This window comes from Triticum aestivum, chromosome 4A (genome assembly GCF_018294505.1).
Source record: "Triticum aestivum cultivar Chinese Spring chromosome 4A, IWGSC CS RefSeq v2.1, whole genome shotgun sequence".
NCBI classification, from domain to species: domain Eukaryota; kingdom Viridiplantae; phylum Streptophyta; class Magnoliopsida; order Poales; family Poaceae; genus Triticum; species Triticum aestivum.
The window spans coordinates 610,427,561-610,444,337 of record NC_057803.1 but is presented as its reverse complement, the minus strand read 5'-3'; the positions used below and the strand labels follow the sequence as shown (position 1 = coordinate 610,444,337).

The following is a 16,777-nucleotide window of genomic DNA, read 5'->3' as shown; positions in this document are numbered from 1 at the left end:
CATCTGGCCGTCGAACCACCTCAATGCCAAGGAAGTAGTGGAGGGGCCCCAAGTCCTTCAGGGCAAACTCATCGCGAAGACGAGCAGTAAGCCGCTGGAGAAGCGCGACAGTGGAAGCCGTCAGGATGATGTCGTCGACGTAGAGCAACAAGTAGGCCGTGTCAACCCCATGATGGTACACGAAGAGGGACGCGTCGAAGCGGGTCGATGTAAATCTGAGCGTCTGCAGGAAGGCAGCGATGCGCTGGTACCAGGCCCAAGGCGCCTGCTTCAAACAGTAAAGAGAACGGGAGAGCAAGCACACATGGTCCGGATGTGTGGCGTCGATGAAGCCGGTGGGCTGCTCACAGAACACCTGCTCGGCGAGGTGGCCGTGCAAGAAGGCGTTGGAGACATCCAACTGATGCACGGGCCAAGGTCGGGAGACGGCCAGCTGAAGCACGGTGCGGATCGTGCCCAGTTTAACAACCGGAGCAAAAGTGTCGGTGAAGTCCACGCCCGCACGTTGCCGAAAGCCTCGAACCACCCAGCGAGCTTTGTAGCGCTCGAGAGTCCCGTCGGGGCAAGTCTTATGACGAAAGACCCACTTGCCCGTGATGATGTTGGCACGAGGTGGCCGAGGGACAAGCTGCCAAGTGCGGTTCCGTTGGAGCGCATCAAACTCTTCATACATCGCAGCGAGCCAATGAGGGTCCCGAAGGGCGGCTCGAGCTGACGATGGGAGAGGGGACGGCTCGGAGACGGAAGCGGCGAGAAGATACTCATCGCTAGTGTACCGCGTACTCGGGCGGAAGGTACCAGCCCGAGAGCGAGTCATCGGGCGGAGCAGCGAGTCCGGGGCGACGGGCGAGGACGAAGAAGAGCCCGCTGCCACTGATGCCGTGGGTGAGACCGCGGGTGAGGCCGCCGCGGGCGAAGCCGCTGGCGAGGGCGCGGGGAAGGCCGCCGCGGGCGAGGCCACCAGCGAGGGCGCGGGGGGCGCCGAGGAGGCCCGCGCCGATGGTGGCGCAAGGGGCGTCGCAGGCGCCGGGAGGGGTGCAGCCCCTAAGGAAACCGGCCGGGGAGGAACTCGACCCGGGGCACGGGGGGCACCCTCAAAGCCAGGAGGCAGCCCGAGAGAAGCGCCCGAGCGGCCGTCACCAGGAGCGGGCAAAGCTGCAACATCCGAAGGTACCTACTGAAACGGAAAAACCATGTCATCAAAGTAAACGTGTCGGGAAGTGATGACCCGATGTGAGATAGGATCATAGCAGTGGTAGCCTTTGGTGATGGGGGGGATAGCCAAGAAAAATACAGGCCACGGACCGTGGTGCGAGCTTATGAGAAGTAGTGGAAGCGATGCTAGGGTAGCACAAGCAACCGAAAATGCGAAGCTCAGTGTAGGAAGGTGGCGTGCCGAACAAAAGATGATGAGGAGCAAAATTCTCGCGAGTGCGACAGGGACGGATGTTGGGGAGTAGTGATGCGGTGGCGAGTGCGTTAGGCCAGAAACGTGGTGGCACGTTGGCGTGAAAGAGGAGGGTGCGAACGCAGTCATTAAGAGTGCGAAGCACGCGCTCAGCGCGGCCATTTTTTTGCAAAGTGTACGGGCAAGTGAGACGAAAAATCGTGCCGTGTGCGGCGAGAAGGTTGCGAATTGCAAGATTATTGAACTCCTTCCCGTTGTCTGTTTGCAACGCATGAATGGGGCGACCAAACTGCGTGGAGACATAAGAGTAGAATGCGGTGAGAGTGGCAACAGAATCCGACTTTCGCCGCAATGGGAAGGTCCACACATAGTGCGAAAAATCATCAAGGATAACAAGATAATAGAGATAGCCCGTGTTACTTGCAACAAGAGAGGTCCAAACATCACTATGAATTAACTCAAATGGGTATGAAGCAACATACGAGGAAGTGCTAAAGGGTAAACGAGTATGTTTGCCGAGACGACAAGCATGACAAGTGTGATCGTCGATCTTATTACACGTGAATGAAAAACTGCGAAGAATATGACGAAGGGTGGCAGGGTTGGGATGACCAAGACGAGCATGCCAAAGGTCCACTCCAGCAGAAAGCGCCATGGGTGCAGCGATGGAGGATGTAGAGGAGTGGACCGGGTAGAGATCGTCGGGGCTGTCACATCGGTGGAGCACCATCCGGGTACGGGCATCCTTAACAGAAAAGCCAAACATGTCAAATTCAACGGTGACAGGATTTTCACGTGTAAGAGAATGAACAGAAACAAGATTTTTAATGATGTCAGGTGAAACGAGGACGGTAGAAAGATGTAATGGAACGGAGTTAGAAGGAAAAGCATCATGGCCGACATGAGTGATGGGCATGGAAGAACCGTCGCCCACGGTAATGCGAGCAGCAGTGTGAAGAGGGTGAGCGGTAAGAAGGTTACCGGGGTTGGCGGCCATGTGAGCCGTGGCTCCGGTGTCCATGTACCAGTCGCCATCGCCGATGTACTGCTGTGGCGTGGGGGCGGTGTGGATGGCCGCTAGCAGCGCGGGGTCCCATGGTGCCGGCGGGAGGGCCGGGGCCGATGGCAGAGGCTGTGGCGGCGGCGCCACGAGCCCACCGGCCGGAGGCTGCCCATAGGCCGCCGAGGGGCCGTAGAGCGGCGCCGGCGGATACGCCTGAGGGGCCGCGTACAGAGCCTGATGAGGGGCCGGGCGGGTGCCAAAAACACCGGGGACGGGGGCGCGCGGTATGGGCATGTAGTATGCGTGAACAACCCCCGTCCAGGGGTTCTGGCCGGCCTGCCAGGGCGCCGGCGGGAGCGGGTGCTGCGGCTGGCGCGGCGCCCCGCCATGGGCAGCTGGCGGCTGCTGCTGCTGCTTGCGGCCACCTCGGCCGCGACGCCCGCCCCGGCGCTGCTGCTGCTCGGCGGGGGGGTGGCGGCAGCGGCGGCGCGGGATATGGGAACCCGGGCGGCGGCTGCACGTGGAGGGGTCCCTGGGCGGGCCGCGGCGGGGGAGCCGAAGCAGTGGGCGGCACACCGCCGCGGGTTCCGGCGATGAGAGCCGTATGGGTGGCCCGGGCGCGCGACATCCGCATCCTCTTCTCCTCCAGCTTCAGGTACGCGACGACCTTGGGGAAGGTCGGGTTGGTGATGAGAGGGATGTTGGAGGCGGCGTTCCCGAAGTCTTCGTTCAGGCCGGCGATGAGAGTGCTGAGGAGGAGCTCGTCGGAGACCTTCTCGCCGAGGTCACGGAGCTCGTCGACAAGCTTCTTGAGGCGCATGCAATAATCGTCGACCAACGAGTCAAGCTGCTGGCACCCAAAAAACTCGTCGTGCAAGAAAACCTTGCGTTGGAGCGCGTTGTCGGTGAAGAGGCCGTTGAGCTTAGTCCAAACGGCGTGAGCATCATCATCGGCGGAGACCACCGTGTGGAAGAGGTCCTTCGAGATGGTGGTGTAGAACCAGCGGATAAGAGTGGCGTCGATGGACGTCCACTCCTCATCGTCCTCCATGAAGCGGGAGTCCACGGAGCCATCGATGTGATCTCGGAGATTGTACTCACGGAACACAAGGGAGAAGTACGTCTTCCAGGCATAGTAGGTGGAGGTGAGTTGATCGAGGACGATGTGAACCCGAGCGAGGATATTGAGATCACGGATGACGACGGGATCGGGGCCGTCGAAGGGGTTGGTGCGGCGGCTGCGGGTGGTACCGGTGGAACCGGGGGAGGTCATGGCCGAGAGGGGAGGGCGGCGGCGCGTGGTGAAGCGGCGCGGCGAGAGGGATGGCGGCGCGGCGCGGGTGGCGGCGCTGCGGGTTGCGGGCGGAAGCGCGAGGCGGCGGCGGCACACAGGGGCGGCGGCGCGGCGGCGAGGAGACGCGGCGGCGGCGATGGGATCGCGGCGGCGGCGGCAGGAGTTAGGGTTAGGATCGTAGGTATGATACCATGTTGGAAACGAATGTTTTGGCAATGCAACTCGATGTATTGATCGGTGCATAGCGCACGTATATATGAAGTACAAGATGTGCCGTAACCTCAACTATACAATGACTAGGAGGTGGGCCGGATTATACAATATACATGCACAAACCATGTATTCAATAGGAGGGACTAGCCACAGTGACCGAGAGGACGAGATCGTCCACCATGAAGGCATGCAGGCGTGCGGTGGGGGCAGAATAAGAGCGACGAGAGGACAAACATGCCGGCGGCGGAGAAACAAGGCGCCGCCGACGGCGGAGTCACCCATACGACCCTCGGCGGGGAGAGGGAAGGGAAGGAAACGGGGTCAAAGACGACCCCGGAGCAAAACTTGGAGAAGGCACGGGCATGGAACGCAATACCTGGAGACGGGATCACGACGATGACAGACGACTTGCTACTAGCGCTTTTGGCTCCACGGACGGCGGCAAGGCGGCGCCCAGGGAGCGGATGAGACGGGGGGCTAGCAACGGTGCGGCGCTGGATTTTTGGTGACTAGTAGTGTCTATTCCAGTGTATGAAATAATCAATTCAAATGTGTATATACTCTATGTTTGCACAAAAAAGAATGTAGTAATTGACGATAAACGTCAAAATGGCATAGTATCTACTGCTTCTACGCACACACAATTTGACTATGTAGTATGCTCGCCACAATGTTGCAGGGTGTCAACTGCCTAGTTGTTTGAAAAGTACAAATCATCTTAAATATACGAAATTAAACATGAAGATTAATCCACTAGCAACATAAATCTTATGGATATAGCTAAACTATGCTTTAGACTTTACTAGCAAACATGCCCGTGCGTTGCAACAGGGGATACATTGTATGTGACTCTGAAAACGGGCAAGGAAGAAAATAAAAAAGTTTTTTCATAAATTCAAAATTTACAAAAAAATGTTCATAACTACAAAAAGGAATAAATTTTGGAAAATTTGTTTGATATTCAAATTTTTGTTCATGATTTCAAAATTTGTTCACATTTTAAAAAATCAAATTTAAAATAAGTTCAAATTTCCAAATTCCAAAAAAGTTTGAAATTACAAATTTTGTTCATCCTTTCAAAAATTGTTCACATTTCAAAAAAGTTAACTGTACTAAACAAAAATGTTCATTCTGTATAAAAAATGTTCATCTTGTATAGAATTTTTGTTCAGCATGCATTTGAAAAAACTATATCATACATTATAAAAATGTTCAGTGTATATTTGAATATTGTTCACTGTATACTAAGAAATTTTCAGTGTGTATTTTAAAATTTTTGTTCACAGTACCAAATAGTTGTTTGTAATTCTGTTTTCAAAAATGTTGACATCTTAGAAAAAATTGTTTGCGTTTTCCAATTTTTGTTCACTTTTTAAAAAACTATTCATTGTATAATTATCATTTTGAAAAAAAATCATGATTTTAAATATTTGTTCGAATTTCTGAATACATTTTGTTCACATTTTCTTCAAAGAAATATTGAATAACAGATCTGCTGCTGTCGTTATACTTTAAACTTAGTGTTATTACTTCTTAGTCATCCTCTAGTTAAAACTGGCCCTAGAAACAAAACTGCTTCGATCGCTGATCGATAAAACTGTCGTTCGATGGCCCTAAAAACAAAACTGCTTCGATCGCTGATCGATAAAACTGACGTTCGATGGCCGAGCTCGACGTACACCAAGGGACGTAAAGAAAAAGACTTTGACCAAAAAAAAAGTGGAGAAGCGAGCCTGGCTGCATCCTCCTCCTCTAGTGAACCGAACGATAGAAGTATCTGCGATATCATTTGGAAGGCCAAGGTTCCCGGAAAAGTGAGGATCTTCGGCTGGCGGGTGGCCACAGACACGCTTGCAACAAAGGAAAATAAATGGAAGCGCACATTGGAAACTGATAGCATTTGCAAGATATGTGGTAACACCGAAGAAACAGAATTTCATGCGGTTATTGCATGCACAAAGAGCAGGGCTTTGAGATCAAAGGTAAGAGAAGTTTGGGACATCCCTGAGGAATATTGCTTTCGGGACTCCGGAAAGGACTGGCTGCAGAATCTGTTGGCGCCATGCAATTCTGAAATGCGTACAAAAGTGCTGCTGCTGTTGTGGCGTTGTTGTCTTCAGTGACGGGAAAGAAACAATCGCACACTCAGTCGCATTCCTTGAACAGTATGTTGCTGAAACAGGGGAGACCACGTTGTGCTTGCAAACCTCAGACTCTGGGAAAACGCCATTGAGGCAGAGCAGTAGCAGTAGCAAGGACAGTGGCCACCAATCTGCATCGGACATGCTTCAGAGGGACCATATGGAGTCAAACTCAACGTTTCCATGCCGATGGATTCCGCCTGAGGATGGATGGACTAAAATAAATTGCGATGCAGGTTTGAGTCATCTATTTTGGAACGGAGGGAGTACTGGGGAGAGCCCGGCGGGCATCATTGCTAGAGACCTCAGAGGTTTTCCTTTCTTCTCACAGACACATCGTATGGGTTACAGCAACAGTGTAGAGGTGGCGGAGGCGCATGCAATACTGATTGGAGTGAAATCATTCGCTGCCTTGTTCAGGGGACCGGTGATTGTTGAAACTGATTGTGCTGCGCTGGCCACGGAACTTATGTCTGATAAAGTGATCAGATCAGAGGCTTTCCCCTTCATTTGGGATATAAAGGAGAACCTGAAAGTCTTTGCTGCCCACAGAGTTAATTGGGTCAAGAGAGATCAGAACAAAGTTGCCCACAAGCTGGCAGCACATGCAACTTTGAATGGAGACCACTTCTGGCTCGCTAGGGTTCCGGGAGTGATTAGCACGGATGTTGTGAAAGAATACCATCAGCTCTCCTGAGTGATTTTTCACTATGTACCTAAAAAAAAAGTGGAGATACAATCCTCCCTTTAATATTAGGTAGAGAATTGGAGAGTCTCTACCTAAAATAGTGGCTACATCGATTAGAATACCCTATGTTCATGTGGTGCACTCTATTGCTTCGTGGTGTAGATTTAATTATGTATGGACTTCATTTTTTGTTATCTTGACTTGACTCCTTGCCGTAATGGCCTACTTGACTTGACTTGACTTCATTATTGCTCTCTCATTTCTTGGTCAGTAGTACGGTCTTTTTATACTAGTATACAAAGCCAGTCCACAGCACTCTCATTTCTTGCCATCTGGTAGTAACTAGTACTCCCTTCATTCCACAATGTAGTGATTCCTCTATCCCCGTGCTTTAACTTTGACCATAAATTTAACTACCAAGACCGATTGCGGCGGGAGCAAAAATTATATCAGTGAATTCGTATTCGGAAGAAGTATTCAATTATATATTTTTTTCTCCCGCCGCAGTTGATCTCGTTGGTTAAATTTATGGTCAAAGTTGGACCTCGAGAAGCGCGGGTGCATTATATTTTAGAATGGAGGGAGTACCACACTCTATCACGCACTGCACACGCATGTGGTGTGACCGGAACCACAACCCACCACATGCATCGGCAAGGAGGTCGAGAACAAGCTCTCCAATGTAGCGGCGCACAAACGCGGCGCACAAAGCTACGCCCTAAATCACCATCACCATATGGGGAGTTCGTTTTGTGCTTGTGACAAGGTCAAAAGGTCCCCGTAAAGCTATGCCCTAAATCATCATGACTCTCTCTCTCTCTCTATCTATCTCTCTCTCTCTTTCTCTCTATGTGTGTGTGGGGGGGGGGGGGGGTACGAGATGCCTATGAATGGCAGTGATGTGCATGCTTGATTGGTGGATGGAGGGCAAGTGTGAGTTTGTGTGTGCGCGCGCTCGCGCGTGTGTTGGTACGAGATGGCTAGAAATGGGTAATCGCCTCTAGCCATTCTCAAACACGGATGACGTTCCGGAAGGCCCGGGCCAATCCCAGCTTGGCAGACTCTCTCTCTCTCTCTCTCTGTGTGTGGGGGGGGGGGGTACGAGACGCCTATGAATGGCAGTGATGTGGATGATTGATTGGTGGATGGAGGGCAAGTGTGAGTTGTGTGTGTGCGCGCGCTCGCGCGTGTGTTGGTACGAGATGGCTAGAAATGGGTAATCGCCTCTAGCCATTCTCAAACACGGATGACGTTCCGGAGGACCCGGGCCAATCCCGGCTTGGCAGAGACCCGCTCCACCTCTTCCTCTGACAACCGTGCAAAGAAGTCGTAGACGAGGGTTCGATACAACCGCCGGAGTTGTGGCTCGCCGAGGGTCGTCGTAATCGACGGCAGGAAGGACTGATGCCATGCTCTATGACAGTGGCAGGGCTCCATGGGGGCCAAAGGGGGGCATTGCCCCCCCTCCCCTACCCTAGAAAAATCTTAAGTGTGCCCCTAATTATTAGGCTTAAAGGTATCTCAGGGTTCATGCATAACTTATCTTTTTTGCCCCCTCAACAATCTTCATCAAGCTCCGCCGAGCATCGGCTCCATGCCTTGGCCTCCTACAGGTGGCTCGAGAACGACTATGTACATCATGTGGCCGGCTTCGTCGAGGTGCGCCTCCCTCCTATCTTCCAGCACGATGGAGGAAGCATCCCCCACCTCCTCCTATATGTGTGGCACTCCTATATATTTTAATGCCGTCATCTTAATATCTTGATAGGTTTTTGTAGTGTAGGATTAGATATAAGAAGATAGAAAATCCTAGAGTATATAAGGTGTCTTTGAGGATCTTTTTATTTAATCATTGGAATGTTGTTTTGTTGGATTTGTGGTGACTAGTTGTGTCTATTCCCGTGTATGCAATAATCAACTGAAATGTGTATATACTCTATGTTGGCACAAAAACGCACACACAGTTTGACTATGTAGTATGCTCGCCACAATGTTGCAGGGTGTCAACTGTATTCCTAGTTGTTTGAAAAGTACAAATCATCTTAACTACATGTATGAAATTATACATGAAGATTAATCCACTAGGAACATAAATCTTATGGATATGGCTAAAATGGTTTAGACTTTAATCAGAGAGTCTCTAACTATACTTCGATTAGAATATCCTATGTTCATGTGGTGCACTCTATTGCTTCGTGGTGTAGATTCATTTTTGTAGGACTTCATTTTTTGTTATCTTGACTTGACTCTTTGCCGTAATGGCCTATATTTTTTAGCGAAAGACTTCACGACTATTGGTGTAGTTACTAGTATGTTGTTAATATGTGTTCACTAGTATACGTGAACTCTCGTAACACATGTTACTCGAAGTTTATGAGATACCCTGGAGGCTTGGAGTGTGTGGTCGAGAAACACTCTCCAGCGGGTGAGGCAAAAGAGGAGGCACGACACCAAACACTCACTACCTCGTCCCTTTCATCTCGCACAGCTCAGGAGCCTTCCAAGGTGAGGTAAATCTTTGTATAGCCTAAAATGGTTTGGAGGACCAACCATACAATGGACACGTCCTTGAGAGATCGATACATGTTGCGTCTGATTGCAAGCAGGTAGTTACGCAGATTGAAGAAATCCAGGAGGTTCTCGTTTGATGATTATTACGGAGACAGGAGCTCCAGCAGCTAACTTTGATCTTTGTAAATTTTTCCATGAAGGTCGGAGCTCGAATTATGAAGCTCTCAATCTTGCCAAGTTTACAATATCTTTTCTTTTTTGCGATGAAAACTTCCGGTCTATAAGGACTAGAGTGAACCAAGGTAGTAGAAAGAACACCAGAAGTAAAAAATATATTCAGATCCGTAGACCACCTAGTGATGAATATTAGGACTAAAGTGAGCCAGGCGCGCCACCATCATTGCCCCTCCCTCATCGGAGCCGGGCAAAACTTTTTCTAGTAGACGGTCAGGACGTCGTCGTGCTAAGGCCCCATAGAACCAGCGCATCCGAACAACAACTACCGCCGAAGAAGAGAGACGTAGATCGGAAGGGTCCAACCTGTAGAAACATGAACAAAGACGAATGAAGACCTGGTCCACATGGATCTATCAAAGACAAACACCGACCGAATGCCATGAGATCCGCTGAAGACAAACCTCCACACGCCCTCCGATGATGCTAGAAGCACAACTGGGACGGGGGCCAGGCAGGGAGAATCTTATTCCATCTTCAGAGAGCCGTCACCGCCTCGTCTCTCTAAGCAAGACACAAACCGTAAAAAAACTCACAAAAGCACATAGAAATGGAGCCCTCCCGTCGGCAATGACCGAGATCCACGACACCTCCATGACTCTAAGACCATAGGAGATGCAGTAGACCAGCAACGACGCCGGCCGGGGGGTACAAGACACCCTAACGATGGGTGCCCTTGGGTACGAGCGAAGGGGTATGAGGCTGTCACATTATCTTTAGCGCAGGGTAGATATGTTTGGCTACTACAGCCGCATAATTTGAACACTATTTCTAAAAAGAAATGGTTTTCTGTGTAATAAAGCTTGGAGGATAGTTCTAAAAAATGTTATTTTTCACCCTGGCCGTGAACCTCAAGCATAGGATGGATTGGACCAACTAGGCATAGGGATACCTTTAGGATATTCTTCGTTGATTGACAAACTTTGTCATAACCGTAAGTCTGGCTGATGCTCATGGATAGTATTGTTTTTTTTTTTTGGAATTCTGGATAGTATTGTTTGTTCTACCGGTCATAGCTATGTACTATGCCACACTTTCTTGACAACATGTCCTATGCAATGTGAGCGCAAAAATTTACCATATTGACGCTTGTGGTGGTCAATTTCGTCGCCTCACTTTCTTTATTTGGTACGACTATATATAGTGAGAAAAGAGTTGTATTATCTAGCTATGAACCAAATATTACCTCAACTTGTACCAAGATAGGTTGCATAATTTTTCTCCCAAGAACAGGCCTGGTAGGAATCGATCCCACTCGCGTGCACTCAAACAATGGAACGTACGGTGTACGTTTTAAATGAACAACCAATTCAGATAAGCATAAATTGCATGCACAAAAAGACAAGTAGTAGCATCATCAACCTGATCTATACAAGACTTTCAAAAAAAAAACTGATCTATACAAGGCGACGACGGTTGTGCTTTGCTCGGGAAAATACGAGGGCGAACCTTCGGTAGCGTGTCTTCCCCGGGGTTGGAGAGGCCGGCTTGGATGCTTTGGCGCTTGTTTGCACGACATGTCTTTTTTTTTTCTTCTCTTTTTGCATAGCCTAAGTTCGGTCGCTAGGTTCTAATGTTTGTTTCATGATAGGTCTATGTTTTAAATATCATAAAATAATTCGGCACCTATTGGGAGAAATTCATACACAAAGTGTATCAAAATGGACCAAATGAAAGCATAAGCATAGCCGATGCATGGTCAGACGAGAGACAACTTGGGTCCCATGCCTGAAAATCACGGTGAGGAGCGGGGCAGGGTAACGCCGATGAGAAGTGGGTGGCTGTGAGATGGTGAAGAGAGAAGCCGGAATGGCCATCCAAGGGCTGAGAGAGGCTTCCCTTGGAGTGCAAGTAGTTCTCATCTACAGTACGATCTAGCTCTACAACTGCACATATATTTTCCTTTTCTTTTCTTTTGAGCTCGCCGGTTGTGTCGATTCCGATGTGCGGCGTGGTCAAGAGGGAGGTTGGTGCAAGCTAGCGGCCGTACACGCCGTGCTTGAGAGGGAGAATCTTTAACAAGAGGCAGAAGAGAAAATCTCTGTCACGTGCAGTGGTATGGTGCTTCTAGATGTCTCCACGTTTTCTTGTTGCCATCTGGCCGGCCGGCCATACCGATGTGGAGTGAGGCTTGTGTGGAAACAAGCCTCACTCCACATCGGCCGGACTTGTTTTGATTTATCATCCCATGTTGCCATGCATATCTCATCGGTCGAACATGCATAAGCATGTGCATGCACATTTTCTTCGCCAGGCCAGCTGAGCTAACCACGAAGAGCGAGACAGCTGAATTTGAAATACCAATTTGAAAAGACTGAATTAGAAATTTCAAAAAAGTTTGAATTAGACAGACGGGCCGTGGCTGGATGTCACGAGGTGACCGAGACGAAAGCTATGGTCGCCGATGGCCGGCGAGGTGGGCCCACGCCACGTCGACCACCAGCCCACCCCGCGTCCCCAATAAATTCAGCACCCACCGCCACCGCACCAACCTACCAAACCAAGACCAAATCCCACCCTCCCCTGCCAATCAGCTCCGCCCGTCCGTACATCGCACCCACCCACCCATCCCCATGGGCGCCGCCGACGAGCACCCTCAGCATCAGCCGTCTCCGGCGCCGGAGGGGGAGGCGAAGAGGACGCTGGTGTTCACGTACGGCACGCTGAAGCGGGGCTTCTCCAACCACTGCCTGCTGCAGGACCTGGCGCGCGCGGGGGACGCGGCCTTCGTGGCCGCCGCCGCGACGGCCGAACCCCTCCCGCTCGTCTGCGGGCCCTACCGCGTCCCCTTCCTCCTCAACCTGCCCGGCGAGCACGGCTGCCAGCGCGTCCGCGGGGAGCTCTACTCCGTCACGCCGCACGGCCTCGCCCGGCTGGACGAGCTGGAGGGCGTCTCGCGGGCCCACTACGAGCGCCTCCCCGTCTCCGTCGTTGTCGATGGGGGGGAAGGCGCAGCGGAAGAGGTGGTGGCGTACTACGCGCACCGCGGGTACGCGGCGGAGATGTGGGCGCGGAGCGGGCGGAGGGGCCACGCCGAGTACTCGCCGGCGGTGGCCGCCGGGTACGTCCGCCGCGTGGACCGGCCGCAGCACCTCACCTTCCTCGACCAGATCCGCGTCTTCGTCTCCTCCCAGTCCTAGTGCAAGATTTGGTCCTCGCTCTATCGCCGCCGACGAGGGCCGTACCGTCGTCCTCTGCTTCATACTGGATCTCCTAGCCGGCCGCATCGGCGCCGACGAGGACAGTTGTTCGTCTGTTCCAGCCTCCAGGTTGGGTCTCGTGCCGTTTGTCACTTCGCTTCTGCGCTTATCTCATTGCTGGAAGATGCGTGCCGTGCAAGATTGATACTCCTACATGGATACACGAAGTAATTGTTGCTACTTTCATCCGTCTTTCTACTTCCTTGGTGTTTTCATTGGGCTATATGCGTTGCGTAAGCGTGTGATCTATGAACGTTCGCTATTACAATGATTGAGCGACAAACAAATTTAGTTCTAGGCGTTGCGTGAGTGTAACATCTACACCACACTTACACATCCATGAATGCCTTTTTAAGCTGGACCGACAAACACATAGCTTTTGTATAGCTGGGCTTTCAATTTCCACAGTATCTAAGGATTAGAATGAGCACAACCTTTATTAGTGTGTAGCATATGATACTTGCACATCAGTGTCAATTAGGTGCATCTGTCACTTGCTTAAACTAACCAGACATAAACAAGAGGAGAATTTGGTTTGTGCAAGATTCTTCTTTTCAAATGATTACTAGTAAATTTGCACGTGCAACGCACGTCTCTGACTACCATCATATAATTTTGGAAATAACAGTTATATTTACATGTCTTACTACCAACAATAATGTTTAGCTTAAAAGAAAACCAAATCACATGGATGCTAAAAAGCAGGATATACAAATGAATCCAACGGGCACATCCTCATTCAAGTTACATTTTTTTAGAAGCCTGCAACCACTGATTGCTCTATTCTGATTGTTGTCGAGCCTAGGGATGCCGTTGATTAATATTCAAGCCACGGATGCTGATTTCAAGATAAAACTTGCCATGCCATGAGCTATCTTCAGTGATCTCAACAATATTTAAAAATTTCACGTGCACCCCACTTGGACTTGCCTTAAGTAGCAACGCCAGAAATGTTAACCTTTTCTTTATAAATATGATGAAATAGTAGATACTGAACAATTCCAGATAAGGACCTCACTTCCAGCTTACCCAAGAATGTTATTGCGATTTTCTCTGTAATAGTCAAAGAATATGTATACAGTTACAATAATAGAACATTACTTCAACATTAAAGCTTGATCAAGTGTAGACCTTTGACTGAAGATAAGGAGCATCCAAGCATGTTAGATGATTAGGCCAAACTTTTCTATTATCTACAACAATGCTTGTAACAATTTTGGCATGTGTTTTTTTTTATTGAATCATGTAAATGAAAGAAACAAAATGCTTCAAAACACAACTGGTTTAAGACTGAAAAAATGTCCTTTGTAAGTTTAAAAACCTGCAACTCCTACATTCTGTAGAAAGGAACATATTTATCCGAGCACCTTGGTTACAACTTATTGGCTGTGATTAGCGAAGTGGGATCAAATGTCTGGCTGCTGTCACCTGCTCCCCTGCTACTCAGGTTAAGTATTTTCATGGATATGTGATACAGATAAAACTACTGTACAACACCATGGATGCTAAAACTACTGCCATAGGTAGAATATATATTTTGTAAACATGAATCTCAGAGCAAATTCACACATAGCAGGTATCACAGTACATAGAGCAGAAAGGCTAATCAATAAAAGTATTCGCTATTGCTTGACATAACAAGTTGTGCAAGAAAAATGGAAAATATGGCACCACAATATGTTCTCTTGCAAGGGAAGCGTTGAATTTATGCTATCAACCTTTCCAAATGTTCACCGCATTATTAGCAAAGCAACAACATCAGAAAAATCAGAGCAAATTACCTGCATGAATGAGTGAGTCAGGGAGGAGCCAAATGAGATTCATCCAACAATGGAAGGGCCCAATCTCCCAGACCCACATGGTGTGGGCTATCTACTTACACATGCTGGAGAAATACATCTACAACATCTATCATATGTGAATGTCAACAGAAGCTACGACACTATCAAGTACATTCGACACCCTATGAAATGCACAACAACTAAAATTAAGCCTATTAATTTGTTTTCGTTCTTATCAAGCTCTAAGTATAGAGAGTCAAGTAACACTTCTAAAGAGTCAAGCTTAGAACCAAAGAACAATCCCTAGAGCAGGACCCAATAGATTTGTTTATTATACCAATTCTATAGCAAAACAAAGAGTTAACCATGCCGATTCATAGCTAAACTGTACAGGAAATCGTAGCACAAACCAGGGTCAGATGACCACCAAAGAACAATCCATCATTGGCGTGGTAGTATGATTAGAGAGCAGGAAGAAAAGGTTTTTGTGAGAATGCAATATAATTTACATCCACAATATGGAAACCAGGAAGAAATTGTATTATTTGACTGAACTACAGAAACTGCGAGTAGTAGAATGGTACTGAATTTATAAAACCGACAGGACACTCCTCCCCAGTTATGATGATCCGTTGGCGTATATTGCCTTTAAGAGTGATGCTTGGAAATGAAGTAAACAAGAAATCTTGAATATTGTTGCCTTGTTGCTGTAGGCATGACTCGTTTGTGAAGATGTGCCATGACAAAAAAGAGCACTCCGTGGCCGGCCGACTAATCCCCACCGTCGTTAGTCGGTAATGGATGTCCCCAACTGTGACCGCATTGCAGTATTGACTAATGTATAGGAATATTGCCTGACCCATCTGGAAAAAAAATGTGTGCCTATATCCTGCTTATATGTATCTGTAATTTGCCTGCATCCTACCGTGTTTCCCTACTTATCTCTCAAAGTGTTGCGTACATCATGGTACCTACAAAAATTACTCCTCTCTTGGTTATCTACCTTACAAAAAGATGTACATGTACAGTATTGCCAGACCCCCCCTAAAACTCTTACACTGTTGCATACCTGCATATGTTCTTGTTTGAAAATTTGCCTACATCCCTGAAAGTGTTTTGCATCACCATGAACATCTACTACGTGAGTATAAAAATGCTAAATCCCTGAGAAGTGTTGCATCTACATCCATTCATACTTGCCTGCATCGGGGGGTGTTGTTGGCTACCTGAATTTGCCACCTTGCTCGTGAAAAGCAGTGTTGCCTGTGCCACGAAAAAGCTATAGCAAAGACCTAATTGTATGCTGTCGGCCACCCTTCCCCTCCATCCTTACTTTGCTCAAACATCATCCAAAAAAGACAGATCTTCTTACGTGCTGATACGCCAATCATCGTCGGAATATTTTAAACATGCATGAGAAATTTCGTCCACTGGTGTGGATTGCACTCGGGAGGATGCATCCCTGACCTCTAGCTGTGCATTCCCTCGGTGATTCTGGCACCCCGCTGCCTCTACCTCCCCGCCCTATTGCTGCCGTGGGCGATGTCTGCCGCATCAGCAAAAGCCTGTATCCCTGTTTGCCTGACAAAAATTCAGAGAGGACGGAGAGCATGGGCTAACCTTCCCTTGTAGATATGCAGATCACCGCGTTGTCGTCCTGCCGCCGCCTCAAGTCGCAGGTAGCCCCCATCCCTTCTCGTCTTCATCAAACGCACAAGGCGGGTCGATTCTGGTGCCCGTATGCCCCAATGTGGGACTTCGTTGTCGCTGATTTGCACCCCCTCCTCGCTCCTTGCCGCCGTCGTTGGACTGCCACCGGCCACGCTTGCCGAGGAGCCCTTGAACCCGAAGGGTGAGGCGTGGCAAGTGGCAGCCACGCAGCAGGCGCCCCAATGGCGAGGCGGCGCTGAATCAGGGCTGAAGCGCGCGGAGCGGCGGCGGTTCAGGGCCTAGGCGTGCGGGTGCTGGCGCGTGGGAAGCGGATCTAGGCAGAGGTGCGACGCAATGGGCGGCGCGGCCACCGGAGCTAGTGCTTGGCGGCGGAGGGAGGTGCAGCTGCGATGGGCGGCATGGAAACGGACCTAGAGCTGGGAGGCGGGGAGAGGTGCGGCGGCGTTGTTTGGCCGAGGGGATCATGGTGGCTGAGGTAGATTGCGAGGGTAGGAGTAGGATGGCACGACGTGCGTGGGCTGCGGGGATCAGGGACGCGGAGCGCGCTAGGAGATTGGCAGACCACGCGTCTGCCCTAGGCAGAACATTTGATCTATGCCGTTGATCTGAATATCAGATCGTTGGTGTAATACA

The 16,777-nt window shown here is 49.6% G+C and overlaps 1 protein-coding gene across 1 annotated transcript; it reads left to right on the top strand.

The window, feature by feature from the left end:
- Positions 1-11,990: 11,990 nt before the first annotated feature.
- LOC123087521 (putative gamma-glutamylcyclotransferase At3g02910) lies at positions 11,991-15,527 on the top strand. Its single transcript, XM_044509551.1, has 2 exons — positions 11,991-12,859; positions 15,187-15,527. The coding sequence occupies exon 1, from the start codon at positions 12,066-12,068 to the stop codon at positions 12,630-12,632; it is 567 nt and encodes a 188-aa protein (XP_044365486.1). The 5' UTR covers positions 11,991-12,065; the 3' UTR covers positions 12,633-12,859; positions 15,187-15,527.
- Positions 15,528-16,777: the final 1,250 nt, after the last annotated feature.

Excerpts from the sequence above, each read along its gene's own strand:
- LOC123087521 (XM_044509551.1), top strand. The coding sequence starts at position 12,066 with ATGGGCGCCGCCGACGAGCACCCTCAGCATCAGCCGTCTCCGGCGCCG.